The sequence below is a fragment of the Equus quagga genome, chromosome 12 (assembly GCF_021613505.1).
Source record: "Equus quagga isolate Etosha38 chromosome 12, UCLA_HA_Equagga_1.0, whole genome shotgun sequence".
Classification (NCBI taxonomy): Eukaryota; Metazoa; Chordata; class Mammalia; order Perissodactyla; family Equidae; genus Equus; species Equus quagga.
The window spans coordinates 10,599,028-10,615,839 of record NC_060278.1 but is presented as its reverse complement, the minus strand read 5'-3'; the positions used below and the strand labels follow the sequence as shown (position 1 = coordinate 10,615,839).

At 36.8% G+C, this 16,812-nt stretch overlaps 1 protein-coding gene across 6 annotated transcripts in view; it reads right to left on the bottom strand.

Moving 5' to 3' along the window:
* The window catches only part of ARHGAP21 (Rho GTPase activating protein 21), a 132,991-nt gene that overhangs the window by 59,408 nt on the left and 56,771 nt on the right, over nt 1-16,812 (bottom strand). For all 6 annotated transcript variants that reach the window (XM_046678338.1, XM_046678337.1, XM_046678340.1 and 3 more), the window contains exons 3-4: nt 15,570-15,749; nt 13,103-13,127 (exon numbers count right to left, since the gene is read on the bottom strand). In XM_046678338.1, coding sequence (XP_046534294.1) covers nt 13,103-13,127; nt 15,570-15,749 — 205 coding nt within the window. The remainder of the gene's footprint in view (nt 1-13,102; nt 13,128-15,569; nt 15,750-16,812) is intronic.

Sequence of the window (16,812 nt, the reverse complement as noted above, 5' to 3'; positions counted from 1 at the left end):
TTACACTTCATCCTCCACCAGAGTAGGAGCTTCTTGAAGCCAGAGTCTGTATCCTATCTATCTTTCTATCTATCTATCTATCCATCCGTCCGTCCATCCACCCATCCATCCATCCGTCTATCTATTCATTAATGTCTGCATGCCAGGAACCGCTCTGAGTTTTAAGAAAAAAGTAATAAACAAAATAAAGTTCCTGTTCTACTTTCCAAATGAGGCTGACGGGCAGGGCTGTCACACCGCTTTTACGAAATGGTCAGAGAAGCCTTCTCTGACAGGTGACATTTGGACAACTGTCTGAAGGAAGTAAGGTTAGAGGCCACTTTGCTCCCTTCCCAGCAATTAGCTTATAGTGACTGGCTCATGGCAGTGACTCATCAAATGTTCGCTAAGTGAATGACTCAACAACAGGAAATATATTTCTAGATTTAATGTGTTTAGCATTCACACACAAATATTTCTGTTCTCGTTCTATACCAAAGATGAAAAGTTATCTGTTAAACTTCAAAAGCAGGGACAATAACTAATACAATTAACTTTTTATTAATTGTATCTGTAAATCACATACTTTGTAGATTAGCTCGAGAGCAATCAAGAAAAAAATGAAACTATCCAGCTAAGTGCGGTCTGTGATCAAGGTCTTAAGTTAGCGAGCAGCCAGGAGAAGACAGCTCAAATTCACCTAATTACAGGCTCATCTCTGGCACATTTTCTATAGAGAAATTATTTCCACAGGACAGCAGAGAACATTACTACTCCAACCATGTCCTTTCCTTGACTTTTCACCTTTTTAGCCCTATCTCTTCAGCATCTTCAATTAGTTCTCTGAAATCAAAGATTTCACATTTCTAAGGGTTTTAGAACCCCAAAAGAGATTTTTTTTAATTGTATTTATTTTCTTGACTGCCAAACTAACTCCATGCAATATATCTTTCAAAGTCTTAAAACCTACTCCTAAAAACTGGACTTCCGACAATGCCTACTTTAGACCAATCAAATTTCCTTCATTTTAGATTATTATAAATATGGTCTCCTAGGACGTTTAAAGTGAAGTTAAGAGAAGTTTTTTAAGCTCTCATTTAACTTGACCACTTTCCCAGTTTATTTTACAAGGAGGATGCTCAAATTCCTCCAGAAGTCCAGGATTGCCATGTTGTTGTTATTGCTGTTCCAGTTTACACACTTAGCAGCTATGTGAGATAAGGTTTCTAAATTTAAAAAGTGTCCCTGACACTTCGCATTAGAAGGGAACTAATGGGAGAAAGGTGAAAGAAAAGCGGGAAGGCAGCAGAGACTGGAGTCTCCTTCCTCGACAGCAGAGGTAAGGACGCAAACACGCCAAACTCCCCAACTTCAGGACCATCAATTTGGAATAGTGCCAGGTCAAGGTGGCGGTTTCTCCCTTTATGTGCTATATTTACTCAACAAACATTTCCACTCCTACTACGTCCCAGGTACTTACTAGGCACTGAACATTTGACAGTAAAAGGCAATTTCCATCCTTAATGGCCTCTGTTCTTAAAGTAATACATAAAAACATTTTTTTCTCATAAACATAATGAATAGCCTGGGTATGTAGGAAAATTTGATTTTGCATATTCTAATGACCAATTTCTGATGACAGATATACTCACTCCTCTTATTTCTCTATTTTCCCATGTTGGATTTGCGCTGCTGCCCCCACCTCCCAGGACCAGGCATATCAGGAGGCGGAAAGTCTCTACTTGTTCACCAGGCAGCATGAACGATCACTCAGTTTAACTGTCTCCAAAATAGCAGTGGAGATTCCCCAGCAGAGAAGGAGGGAGTCTAACCGCATCTTTCACTAATGAGAAGCCTCCAACAACCGGCTCCACCTGGTACCAAGAGCCTTCCAAACATCTGAAAACAGCGACCACTTTCTCTCCTTAAGCATCTCCTTTTCAAGCAAAAGTTTCAAGTTCTTTCCATCTTTTAATAAAATATGTATCATAGTTTCAAAATTCATATATATATCTTTGCCATCATTGCCCTTTAGATCTGAGGCTCCCCAGTGTTTTGACCAGGTCCTATTTAATCAGAAGAAGATCCTGGGGCCCTCCTTTCCCACTTGTCAAATGGAGAGGAATAGAATAAATATATTGAGGTTAACTTGTTACTAGCAACATATAGAATCATTTATGATAATCTTTGCCTATGTGAGTATGTATATGTGTGTGTACATATGTGTGTATGTATATAAGCTTACACATTTTTACATTAGGCAACATGGCACACAATAGCAAACCACAAATAACTGGATAATTTTATTATAACTACATTGATAGAATTTTTAAAGGTATTTTAATAGGACAAATACATGGGCAGCAAATCACCCAACAAAGTTACCAATGTACTAGCCAACTGAGCTAGTATAGGACAATGCACAACTTATATTTAAGCCATAGTGAATATACATGTAAGGCCCAGCAACTAGAAGATCATAGCTTGAAATACTATTAATATCAATAATATAATATATGTCCAGGCTACTTCCATTTGAAGGGCTTCTTTACCCAGCAGGCAGAAAAAAGATCCCAAGTTATGTCCAGTTAGGAATCTATTAGGAGACTCTCCCCACATTAAAGAGTAAGGGTAAGTGGAAAGAATGCTCCATCAACCCAGAGGCCACCTTGGGGTTAAGCAAAGTTGGAGTCAGGGGCGGGGAGGGAAAACCAACCTCCAAGACATGGCTCTAGGCCAAACTTCACATAGATTTGTAGGCTAAACCATGAAATAGCCTGGCTCTGAATAAAAGCAAATACCAATCTACCTGAAGAACAGCTTTTTCATTCTAGATCTCAAAGACCCTCCAGTAATAGTTTTTGGAGGTCAATAAACACAAAATAGTGTAACATGCATAGCAAAACAGCAACAAAACACACAAAAACCAACATACTTTGAGCTAGAATCAGCAGGAAAAAAGAGAAGAGAGAAACAGACTCACAAAGACTCCTGATAACAGAATTACCAGACACAGATTATAAAAAAACTGTTTACTATGTTTGAACAAATTTTAAAAACAAGCCTAAAAATGGTAAAAAGGAAACTCTTAAGACATGACCAAGCATATCTGATGTAGTACCCTAAGGAGCTTCTAATAATCAAAATTTAAAACTCAAACAGCTAAGAAGAAAATTATTGTATATTGTAAGAAATTATCTAGAATGCAGCCCAGAAAGAAAAAAAAAAAGAGGAAAAAATAGAGAATTTAAAAGCCATGCTCCTAAGAAGATCTAGCATATGTTTAATTTGGGCCCCAGAAGAAAAGAGAGCATTGGGATAGAGGGACACAAAATGTGAGGAGATGCTGGCTGAAAATTTTCTGGAACTGATGATAGACATCAATCCAGATACAAGAAGCTCAATGAATCCCAAACCAAAAAAATAAAAATAAATCCACACCTAGACTCATCATTATGAAATGGCCAAACACCAAAGATAAAGAGAAAATTGTTAAAGCAGCTATAAAAAAATTTGCCTTCAAAGAACCAATAAACCAAAATATGACTTCTTACCGGCAACAATAAAAGCCAGAAGAGAGTAGAATATTATCTTCAACATGCTGGACGAAAATATCAACTTAGAATTCTTTACCCAGCAACAGTATCTTTCAAACATGAGGGCAAAACAAAGACCTTTCAAGGGGGAATAAAAATCCTGAGAGAATTGCAACACAACATAAAGTAACATGTGGGTAGGAAGGAGGTAAGTAGAATTAATATGCTTTAAGAGGAGAATAAAATATTAATTAGCATTAGACTTTGATGAACTTGCATATTATAATTTCTAGGATAACCACTAAAAGAATGGCAATATATTATATAATCTCTCAAGCAGAGAGCATAAAAGAGAAATGATTCTGTTTCCTCAAAAAAGGATAGAAAAAACAACCATAGGAAATTCGAGATAAAATAGAAACAGAAATTTCAAAATAAAATAGGAGATTAAACAATAAATATATAATTAATTACATTGAATGTAAACAGACAAAAATTTCCAAATTTAACTATAGTGAATTACCTTGTTTCAGAATCAACTCTTTCACCCATAAACAACAAGCAGAAAAGTTAGACACAGGATAAATACCATTCGTGTGAAGGCAAAAAAGTTACCCAGGCAGAAAGGGCCTGAAGGGACAAGATCCCGAGAGAAGGAATTTCAGAGAGGTGAGCCCAGTGTTTTAACTGCTTTTTGCCTTGAGGCATTTTCTGCTTCAAATGTAATGGCTGAGAAACTGAAGAGCTGTGCAGAGCTTCCATCAGTCTCAAAGGGCTGGGGTCACAAAAATAGGTATTTGAGGGCAGCAAAGAAGGGGGGCCCTGGAAAACACCTTATCTTTCAGGTGGGGCCTCCAAAGGAATATAACCTGTGAGTAAGGATGAAAAAGTAGAAGCTGTACCATGTCAAGAATGGAGGTATGTTGCTCAGATCTCCTTCAAGAAAACCCTCTCTAGAGAACACAGTTGACTGACAGCCCCAGCTGCCACCCCTTGAGATGCACCATCATGTTCACCGTGAGGCCACATTTCCCTACTCCTGTCCAATGCAGGATTCCTCTAAGAGGCAGTGTTTGCTTGGGAAGTCATCACTAGCCTAGCAGAGACCTTCTTAGGACTGTCCTTCCTACCAAATCCTTCTCTCCCTCTCTTCTTTCACAGCTGTCAGACCTGTATCACAATCTGAAGTCTTCCCCATCCTCTCCTGCTCCCTTCTTTATCCTTCACAGGCATTTCTCCCAACAAAGCTCTGGCATGTCTAATCTTGTCATGCCATCTGTTTCTTCTTGGTGTGTGCTTCTCAGAGAATCTGAACTGATACATCAAACATCAAAAAGACCCATGTACACCTTTAGGTGAAGGTCAATCCTTGAACAGAGATGCAAAACTCCTAAATAAAACAGAAAACCAAATCTGGTAATATGTAAAAAGTATAATACATTATGAACAAGCTTGGTTTAGTCCAGGAATGCAAGGTTGGTTTAACATTTCAAAAATAAAGCAATATAATTCACTATTTTAAGAGATTATAAGAGAAAAAAAAATCAAAGGGCTATCCCAAAAGAGGTAGAAAAACTCAACACGCATTCATGGGAGAAATACACCACATTCATAGATTGGAAGATCTAATTATTTCAAATATTTTCAAGTATTCAAATATCGTAAATAACACAAAATCAATCAAAATTTTAGCAGGATTTTTTTTGGGGGGGGTCTAGAAACTGAAATACCAACTCTAAAACTTACACTGCAAATGACAAGAATAGCTGACCCAATCTTGAAAAACAAAACTGAAAGACTCTAGCTAATAGCAGCACTTACTATACAGCTACAGTAAGGAGGAGAGTGTTTTCTTGCTACCAAGAAAGTGACCAATGGAATAGAACAGAAGTTGGCAAACTTTATCTGTAAAGGGCCAGCTAGTAAATAGGTTAGGCTTTGCAGAAAATGTACAGTCTCTGTCATATATTCTTCTTCTTTTGTTTTTAACAACCTTTAAAAAATATAGAACTATTCTTAGTTTGGAAACTGTACAAAAATGAGCCAGAGGCCAACCTCTGGAATAAAAGAAAGCCCAGAAACAAACCTACACATATAGGAACACTTTTTGATCAAGGTGGTACTACAGAGCAGTTGGACAGTACAGACTTTTCACTGAACAATGCAGGGTCAAACGCACATCCATACGGGGAAAAAATTAATCTTGACCTCATATCACATGTAAAAATAATCAATTACAGGTGAATTGTAGCTTTGATGGTGAATAAAACAATAAAACATCTTGAGATAACAGGAGAATATCTTCACAACCATGAAGTAGGAAAAAGTTCTTAAATAGGACTCAAAGTATTACTCATAACAGGCAAGACTGATAATTTGGACTACATTAAAATTAGGAACTTCCCTTTATCAAAGTTACTAAAAAGAAGTTGAAAGGCAAGTCACAGCTGGATATCTGCTATATATATAACAAAATTCTCATCGAGAATATTTAAGGAACTCCTACAAATTAATTTTCTTTAAAAAAAGGACTGACAGCTAATAACCAAATAAAAGGTAATCAACCTCATTAGTTTTCAGGAACATTTAAGTTAACCCACATTCCATACCACTATACACCCACTAGAATGACTAAAATTAAAGACTGGCAAATGCCAAGTGTCAGTGAGGATATGGAGCAATTGGAACTCTCATACTCTGTTGGTGAGTGTATAAATTGGTACAGTCACTTTGGAAAATTGTTTATTAGTCTCTATTAAATGTGACTGTGTGCATATCTATGACTCAGCAATGCCACTCCTAGGTGTACATATCCACTAGAAATGACTACATACACGCACAAAAGTACATATATAAGAATGCCCATAGCTGCATTGTTTGAAATAGCTAAACACTGAAAAAAATCTACATGTCCATCAATGGTAGACTGGATAACTAAATTGTATATATTCTTTTTGTTTTAAATCAATTTTATTGAGGTATACTTTACCTGTGATAAAATGCACCCATTTTAAGCGCACACTTCGTAAGTTTTGACAAATATATATACCCATGTAACTACCACCACAATCAAGATACAGAGGATTTCCATCATAACAAAAACATTCCTTGTGCCTCTTCCCAGTCAATTCAAGCAACTATGGATTTGTTTATATTTGTCTCTCCTAGAGTTTCATATACATAGAATAGGACAGTATGTACTCTAATGCTTGGCTTCTTTCACTCATCAAAATGTTTTTGTCAGGAAAAGCATGAGCAACCAAAGAAAAAGTGATAAATTTCATCAAAATTTAAAACTTTTGTGCATCAAAGGACATTATCAAGAAAGTGAAAGGACAACCTACAGAATGAGAGAAAATATATGCAAATCATATATCTGATAACAGTCTAGTATCCAGAATATATAAAGAACTCTTACAACTCAAAAACAAAATGACAGAGGCCAGCCCAGTGGCGCAGCGGCTAAGTGCACACGTTCTGCTTCAGTGGCCTGGGGTTCGCCAGTTCGGATCCCGGGTGCAGACATGGCACCTCTTGGCAAGCCATGCTGTGGTAGGTGTCCCACATATAAAAGTGGAGGAAGATGGGCACAGATGTTAGGTCAGGGCCAGTCTTCCTCAGCAAAAAGAGGAGGATTGGCAGCAGATGTTAGCTCAGGGCTGATCTTCCTCAAAAACGAGAAAAAAAAAAAAAACCAAAATGACAGACAAGTCAATTAAAAAATGGACAATGGACCTGAATAGACATCTCTCCAAAGAAGACATACAAGTGGCCAAGAAGCACACGAAAAGACGCTCAGCATCGTTAGTTATTAAGGAAATGCAAAGCAAAACCATGATGAGATACTTCACACTCACTAGGTTGGCTATGAAACAAAAACAGAAAATTACACATGTTGGTGAGGATATGGAAAAACCGGGACTCTCACACACATGAACATTCCTGTACAAATATTTTTGCAGGCATATGTTTCATTTATCCTGGGTAAACATCTATGAGTACCTTCATCATGTCAGGAAAATATGTGGAAAACAATACCAAAAAAAAGTATTATGGGTCATAAGGCGGATGGGTATCAAAAAAATAACCAAATCAAAGATGAAAATCAATCGCAGATATTAAAGCTACGATGCTTTATCCTTAAGCTCAACAGACTTAAGCCAATAGGACTTGTTCAATTATGAAGATAAAGAAGAAAATTAATGAACAAGTATGAAACGCTAATACTATGTTAACCAAAATTTTACCTGAAAGTTGAATTAGGGATCTTTTAATACTGCTTACCTTTCAAGGGAACAGAACCCTCTTTCTTACCCATTTTCAAGAATGACTTATGCAAGAGTGAAGAACTTTCTGAGACATCGTGGTAGAAATTGAGAGGAAACTCTAGAACCAGATTGCCTGAGCTTGTAGTCCAACTCTGTCACTTACTAACTGCTTAAACACTTTGTGCCTCAGTTTCCTCATCTAAAAAATGGAAGTGATAATAATATCCACCCCAGAAAGTTGTGAAGATTAGATGAGTTAATCTGTACGAAGTCTCGGAACAGTGCCTGGCACATTGTAAGTTAGCTGCTGCTGTTGACACCACACCATCGCCACCAACACTATCATCATCATCATCATCATTTCTACTTCCTAAAATATCTTCGAGTTAATTTACGACACCTGTGGTTGTTCTACTGCACGGCATTAAGGTTAATAAAATTATGCAACTAATTAGTGTATACCTAACTACCAGAGAAACTCCAATAGTGTAAACTGTCAATACAGTTAAAAACGGATCCTGAGGGCTTCAGTTAATGCTCCTTCTCAAAGACATCAGAAGAGATCCATGGAGCTCACTGAAGACTGCTACATTTTAAAAGTAATAGAAACATGCACTGACACCCGACCACCACACCAGAGACCACGGACCTACAAATAATAAGAATTTCTTCTTACAGCAAATACGCACGTCCGTATTTTAGTGTTGTATTATTCTGAAGGGATAGGTTTTCAATCTATTAATGGAAATCAATGGCATAAAATACACTCAATTTTCTCAGCTTAATTGGTATTTACCTCTTCATTAAACTGAAGAATATTTGATGTCTAAATATAGTCGGTATGGAACAGCTGGCATTAAATGATGAACTGGGCCAATTCGATGTTTCTCTCAGGAATTCGGAAGTATTATGATGAGAGAGGCAGGGAGAAGGAAGATATAGCGAAGGCTGCACCTTCTAAAGAGGTCCGCTCATGAGAAAAATCATGTATAATCAAAACTGTGAAAATCGTTTAAATCACCCCGTAAATACCAGAGTTTGGGCCTCTGGAAGATCAAACGCCAAGACGTTGCTGTTAGTTTCCGCATTTAGCAGCTTTCCAGGACCTGATTCTGGCGTCTGTGGCACGTTGGGTATCCTACAGTACTTGACTTTGAATTGGGAGATGCTGTTGGGTTTTTAGAATTAACACATCTTTCTGGAGGTGTCTTGAGGGAGTTCCTATGTCTTGCCATTAGAAGAAACTTGATTAGAAATTCTAACATAGGCTACAAGTTGTTTAGTGAGAAACAAGTGCAATCACAAAACACAAATTTTTACTAACAAGAAAATTTACAGAATTCCCAGTTACCTTTTTTTCCTACTGTTAACATGATTGAATATAAATTTTAACACCAAAGCAGAAATACAACAATTATTTAAGCCCCTAACAAAATGAGACAGACATTTTAGAACACTGGAAATGTCCCTACAACTAAGGTGAGATTAAATTTTTACTCATGGAACAAGCAAAAAAGAAATAATAGTAACTAGAAACCTTCAATTATTCTTATTTTGATTACTTATGAAAATTTCCTCCAGAGATTTAAGGTACAACAGGATGTCAGCAAGATAGCAATTATCCACAAGCAACTACTATCACCAAAAAATATTTTTCTACTTTAATGGCCTTTTTCTTGTAAATATTATTTGTATTATAGTACAGAAAACTAGCCAACAAGAAAGAAAAATAATTTTTAAAATACAAAAGAGTTCACAGAATGGAAATCACAGAACGGAAAAGTAGGGTAAGGAGAATAATCAGACAATTAAGTGGCAAAAGAGATTCCACTCAATTGTCAAAAGGAAAGAACACCAAATGAAACCTTTCAACCGTTTCACAGAATTTTGGCATTATAACAGGATCCCTTAGGAGTGTGAATAAAATGCTGGCAATGATTTTCTCTCCAGGATTCTAGGCTTTGACTCGGATCATTGCACTGGAGGCTGGGATTCTATTTCATTAAAACAAAGGAAATTAACTTGAAAATAAGTTTTAAAAGGAAATGAGACTATAAAATAAAAATCATAGGGGCCGGCCCGGTGGCGCAGCGGTTAAGTTCGCACGTTCTGCTTCTCGGCGGCCCAGGGTTCGCTGGTTCGGATCCCGGGTGCGGACATGGCACTGCTTGGCAGCCATGCTGTGGTAGGCGTCCCACGTATAAACTAGAGGAAGATGGGCACGGATGTTAGCTCAGAGCCAGGCTTCCTCAGCAAAAAGAGGAGGACTGGCAGTAGTTAGCTGAGGGCTAATCTTCCTCCAAAAAAAAAAAAAACAAAACAAAACAAAAAAAATCATAATATTAAGTTGAATTAAAATAATAAATTATAGGTCGTCTGTCTCTAAATATGGTGCATTCTAAAAACTAATTTATAAATAATTGTTCAGAAGTCAGAAGAAATTTTTTCACATAGAACACGTTCTGATGGTTGGTCAGTGGCTGAAATGGTATTATGAGTACTAGCTGACTAGGCTTCGGTGGACTAGCCTGTGACCCCTACTACCAGCTAGGATGACAAGAGCAAACCGTGCCCTGGGATGCAAAGGCAGGCCAAGCACTATAACTCCTTAAACTCATTCAACCTTCCAGGTCCCCTACTACCCGGGTATTCAGAATTGAGTGGCAAAGTGATGGTTGCTCCTATAAGATGTTCAGGGCCTCTAAACTTGGGATACCTCTGACTTTTATGTGAATTCTTTGTCCAGAGGTGTTTACAAAAATGGAACAAGTTTCCTTGTTTTTAACATTCTCAGTGCAGAGAAATTTCACAGTTAATTTCACAACACACTAATATACCCTATATTTATCTACTAACTCTTGACCCTACCTAAGTCAAACTATTTTTTAAAAGACAGAATTATTTTTAAAACAAAATTAGAAAAATAAAGAGGGAGACTGAAAAATAAGTCAACAGAAGTGAGATGGCAGAGGTAAAAGATGGACTTCAGAGTTAGATACGCCTGATTTGGAAGTCCAGCTCTGTCACTGAGCTGTGTGATCTTGGGCAAGTTATTTTACATCTTTCTCGGCCTCAGTTTCTTCATGTATAAAATGGGAATATTGTCTCACATCTCACAGCGTTATAGTGAGGATTAAAGAAGAAGATAACAGATATTATGATGCCTGATAAAGTCTCAGTCATATGCTAACTTCTACCACCCCGCCCCCGAAAAAAATCAAGCAGTTCTCCTTCTAAGTATATTTCAAGTATATTAAAAAATTTCTTTAGGTACTCTCATGCTTTTTCAGATTCTTCTTAGGAAGAAAAAGTACAGTTGTTTTGGATTTCATAAATATCTTATTTTGATGAAGCTCGCTTCACAAGAGGTAAGGTGCTTGAATTTGCATTTCTCTTATTTTAAAGCCTTAGTTTTCATGTGTTTAATTCTTTTATTCGTTTTTTTAATTACGGATTTAATTTTTTGTTAACATAGCTTATAATTATTTTCTCCCTTAATCTGTTAGACTCCTGATGTTAACTTTTTATTACATTTCAATTATTTACATCCTTTGTTGCTTTTTTATTTTCTAATATGATATTGATTCTATATTTTCTAAACATGTAACCAATCTTTTCTTATTTCTGATTATCCCTTCAGCAACAACATACAATGCCAGTAGAACAGCCAGGTAGCTTAACCACAAACTAGAGCAGTAACTCAATTCAGATCAAAGTCCAGCTGTAAGGGATAATAATCATAAGATCCCAGGATATGTAGTCTTGAAGATCCTTTCTTTGAAGGGGTCTGAGTATTGTCACTAGATCAAGCCAGACTCTTGGGGACCTGCACAGGGGGACCACACTGTTTGGGTGTTCATCACTGTAATCCAGGGTTTCCCGGCGGTGGCACTATTAACATTTTGGGCCAGATAATTCTCTGCTGTGGGGAGCTGACCTGTGCTTTGTAGGATGCTCAGCAGCACCTCTGGCCCCTACCTGCTAGATGCCATTAGCACACTATCCTCCCCCAAGTGAGACAACCAAAAACGTCTACAGATACTGCCATGTGTCCCCTGGAGAGCAAAACTGTCACCAGGTGAGAGAAGCCCTTTAAAGTGAATTGGACCCTGGGGTTTTGAAATCAGCTTATGTTGAGGGATCTGTTAAAAAACAGCCATGTGAAGGAATGGCATTAAGGATATTATCTACTCTATTACTCTTTGTTTTCCACTATGAAGGAACAAAGGAGAAGTTTGTCTCAGACTTCAGTGCAAACAGGATATTGTTTTCTTATGGATAATGTGAATCAATAATCATATTTTCATTTTTTCTTTGGTCACCAGAAAAGCTCAAAAGCAAATTCACAGCCCACCAAGCTAACGAGGAGAAAACATCAGACAAAGCTAAACTGAAGGACAGTCTACAAAATAACTGACCAGTACTCTTCAAAAGAGTCAAGGCCATGAGATACAAGGAAAGACTGAGGTACTGTCACCAACTAGAGGAGAGTAAAGGGGCCAAGACAACTGAATGCACTGTAGAATCCTGCAGCAGAACAAGGACACTAGTAGAAAAACTGGTAAAGTCCAAATAAAGTCCGTCATTTAGCTAACAGTATTGTGCCAATGCTAATTTCTTAGTTTTGTTAACTGTACCATGGTTGTTTAGGTTTTTAAACATTAGGGGAAGTTGAATGAAGGATATATGGAAATTCTCTGTACTATTTTTCCAACTTTTTTAAAGTCTAAAAATTATCTAAAAATAAAAGTTTTAAAAATGGATACTTTTTATTATGTGTAAATTTTAACTTATTAAAGCTCATATAAAATTAAAACAAAAATAAATGGGAATTATTGAGAAATAACCCTATTCCCAGCCTGATTCTCCTTTTAAATTCATTAAATATTTAAATCAAGAGTGAGATTAACTACAAGAAGAACCAAAATACTTTACTTTCCAATAATTGAGTCACTAAATCTAGTAGATAAACACAATATTCCTCATCTAAAAGAATTACTAAATTTAAAAGATTACTAATTGAATAAAAATCTCAGAATCACTTCCCTCAGAATCATATGATATACTCCCCCACATAAGCACTAATATTTTCCCACATTAACAATGAAATTATCATGCATTCAAATCATGATGAGACAGTTCAATTCATAAAACTTTGAAGTCTACAGTAAAAAGTATTTAATTTCTATGACTCTCACATCTAAGATTTTTTATATATTTGGACTCCAAAACTTGTATCATCTCATTTAATATTTCTTAAAGAACAGAAAGACATGAGTAGAGAAACATGCAGAGAAAAATTAAAACATTATAGCATACCTCCCCTGTTGCCATTTTCTTCATCCTACAAAATAAAAAAATATATATCCATATATGAATAGCTAGTTACAAACTCCAGTAAAATCACAGCAAGGCTCAATTCAATTCAAATTACCCTTCCCCAAATGTGTCAATTACGATCTCATTAAGCAATGCCTTTTGCCAGAAGGATGGAGCTTTCATAAACAGAGATGGGAAGGCCATGGGTGAAGCCAGCTTAGAGGGAGGACATCGGGAGCTGTGTTTTTGACACACTGAGTGTGAGATGTCTAAGAGAGATATCCAAGTGGAGTTGTCAAAAGCAAGCAGCTGGACAGAAGAACCTAGAATCTGGGAGAGAAAGCCTGGCCAGTCATCACTTACTGTACTATACTTTGAGATTTTATTTTTCCTTTTTCTCCCCAAAGCGCCCCAGTACATAGTTGTATATTTTTAGTTGTGGGTCCTTCTAGTTGTGGCATGTGGGACGCTGCCTCAGCATGGCTTGATGAGCTGTGCCATGTCCGCACGCAGGATCCGAACCGGCGAAACCTTGGGCCACAGCAGCAGAGCGGGCGAACTTGACCACTGGGCCACCGGGCCGGCCCCTGTACTATATTTTAATAAAACACGCCTGCAGGGCCTATTACAGGATCCGGAACTGTCTTTACATAAATCGGCTCCAAATTGCTATATATCTGATTTCTTGTATCCAATTTTGAGGTTTGTTTATCTATTTGGTTTCTTTCATTGCTACCAGGCTGTCTTGCTGCCATGTTATCTACTTCTAGATGGGAAATTAGAAAAGTAACTTTGGAAAACTTGTATAAAAATACATCTATTCAAATATTTGTTGAGCCTCTATCACATGAAAGCTATAACATACTGTAGAAAGAAAAACAGATACTTAGTAAAGGGCTGACAATTTATTATATAACTTTTGACCTTTATTTTGGCTGCCCAAATTCATTTTTTTCCTGGTTATAAGCTCTGTTCTGAGACTGCTAAGGTTGCCAGCCAAGTGACATAATAAAGATATTGTTGTATTAATGGCACATTTCCTAAAAGCTACACCATATTAAATTTTTTTTAAACTCCTTTGAAGGGAAGGGACATTATTTCATAATTGAAAAGCAAAGGATTTCAATATATATTTTCCATGTAAAATTTACAGGACTGAGACTTGTTGTTTGCAAGAACATCTGTGTTAAAGTCCTAGTAATATTTCCCAATAATAATAATACATTATTAACCTGTGTTTGGTAAAATTATCTTATAAAAATTGTACTACCTATATGTTTATCATGACCCAAAGCTCTCCTTCAAAACAAAAGACAAAAAAATAATTCAGCCAATATGCAACTAAAGGAAAGGCCCCAAATTATCAAGTGCTTTCATATGTGACCTAATTCTTAAGTAATACTATTTTAGACATTTTAAGATAAAGTGAATTCTTAGAAAATCCAGTTCCACAGTTTTACAGACATTTCAGAAAACCCAAACTGGTAAGTATTCATTCCAAAGGTAGCAGTTATTTATAATTCTTAAAAACTATTCAGTACTTTAAAAAGTTTCCCCTATTAGACATTTTACTGGAAAGATAGAATAAAAAGAGTGTGGTCTCCAGAAGCCATTTGACACTATGTTTTAAGAGACAGACTTAGATTCATAGAAATTTAGAATTAGAAAGGACTTTTTAGTTTAATTCCCTTGAATTAAAATGGAAATCCAGAAGCCAAAAGAAGTTAAGTGGCTTGGCCAAGGCCTCATAACTCTTCTGAATATCATTATTTCCATTACACTGATGTACACTAGTTAAGCATCCGGCATTCATGTTGGCCAAGTTCAAAATCCTAGATCCACTACTTACTCATTATGTGACTCAGATCAGTTCCCTTATCTGTTATACGGGGCTAATAATGAAGTGAGATAATGCTCATAAGGAATCGTAAGGAACACAGAACAAGGACTCAGTGTGTCAGCTGCCATTATAAGTATTCCATGATGCCTCTTACTAGATCATGTTACAAAGCGTATTAACGTAATTCACTCTGGTGAGAAGCTATGTTTTGATTCTGACTCACCATCATATTACATATCAGAAAGTTACATATTATTCTAATTCCATTAACTTTTTATAACTGTCAGAATATTTTAATGAACTATTTCCTCTGCATACTCCGCCCAGAAAACTCACCAACTTTCTAGATGGTAGAAAAACAGCTATACATTAGAAAAAGTAGACTGAAGTTTGGAAGCAGAAGTCCTAGTAAAATAGATTTGGAGTTTATAATCAGTATGACCATCCAGCGAAGATTAAAATTTTTGTTCTAAAAGATAGAATAATATCTAAAATAATCTAATAAAATGCAAATATAACAATTCTTTTAAGATAGAAAGAAGGCAGGAAGGGAGGGTAAGAGGAAGACAAGAAGGAGATAGGAATCGTCTTGTGTTTTCTTCAAGTTACTTTAATTATTTCTCTTACCTTATATGAAAATTGAATTGCAGACTCTGGGGGATAAACAATAAAATGCCTTAATGTGAAACCAAAGCCCTGAGATGTTCTCTTCAACATCACTGTCTTGGGACCCGGCCAGGAGAAGGTTTCATCTTCGGATGGTGACACGGTTTCAATTTGCTCTTTTCCATCTTTACTTTTTGATACCTAAAATGAAAAGATATTTAAAAGTTAACAATATAACACAAAATATTTCCTCACTTGGACAAAACTGTGTAAAAATAGAATACCTGAGTGCAGTTATGAACTTAATAGAAAAAAAGAACCGTATTCTGATGCATGAACTATATGTATTAGAACAAATCACGCAGATCAACAAAAACTAAATTTTTTTCTAGAAAGGGATGTCATGAAAAGTGAGAAAGAACTCTTAGAAATTAGAAATATAATGGCTAAAATTTGAAATGCAGTAGAAGGAATAAAAGATAACACCAAGAAAATCCCATATAGCACTAAGGACTAAGAAACAGAAATTACAAAAGAAGAGATGTGAAATCCTTACTAAGTAAAGACACCAAAACTGTTTTCAGATAGTCCAACAGCAACAGAGGATGTTAGAAAATAACAGATGAGGCCTTCAGGTGCTGAGCACAAGTTCAGTGTCTACTGATAATCCTTCCAATGTTCTGGCCTTCCAGCTCTTTGATCGCCTCTCCTCCACTCTTGGCTTCTATCTGGTCATGATTGAAAACTCTTTGCAATCTCAAATCAAGGATCTCACTCTTCATTCCCTCTCATCTCTCAACGTTCACAATTCTTCACTCTCATGCTGACCGTACCACCTCTTCCCTGTCCCTCACCACCCCAGGTCCTCATTTCCCTCTTAAGCCAGCTTCGATTCACTCCTTTGCCCTTCTCTCACTTCCTCAAAGTCACCTGACAAAACTTAACCCTGGATAAATCAACACTGTCTACCCTGGGCCTGCACCTATGCAGCCGAGCACGGATGGAGAAAATCCAAAACTGAGCTGCTAGCTTTAACTCTAAGTTCATGACCACTAACTTCAAGAGAGCCTTTAGTTCTGTTAATGATACATTTCTCTCCAGTCCATTCCTCCTAGATGACCATTTCCTCCCTTCTCCCCCATCCTCACTTGTAGCCGATGACCCTGCTTTCTATTACACTGAGAAAACACAAGCAGTAAGATGAGAACTTAATCTACCCACCCACCTGCAGCCGTGCCATGTTCTCCCGTCTTCCGTCCTGCTA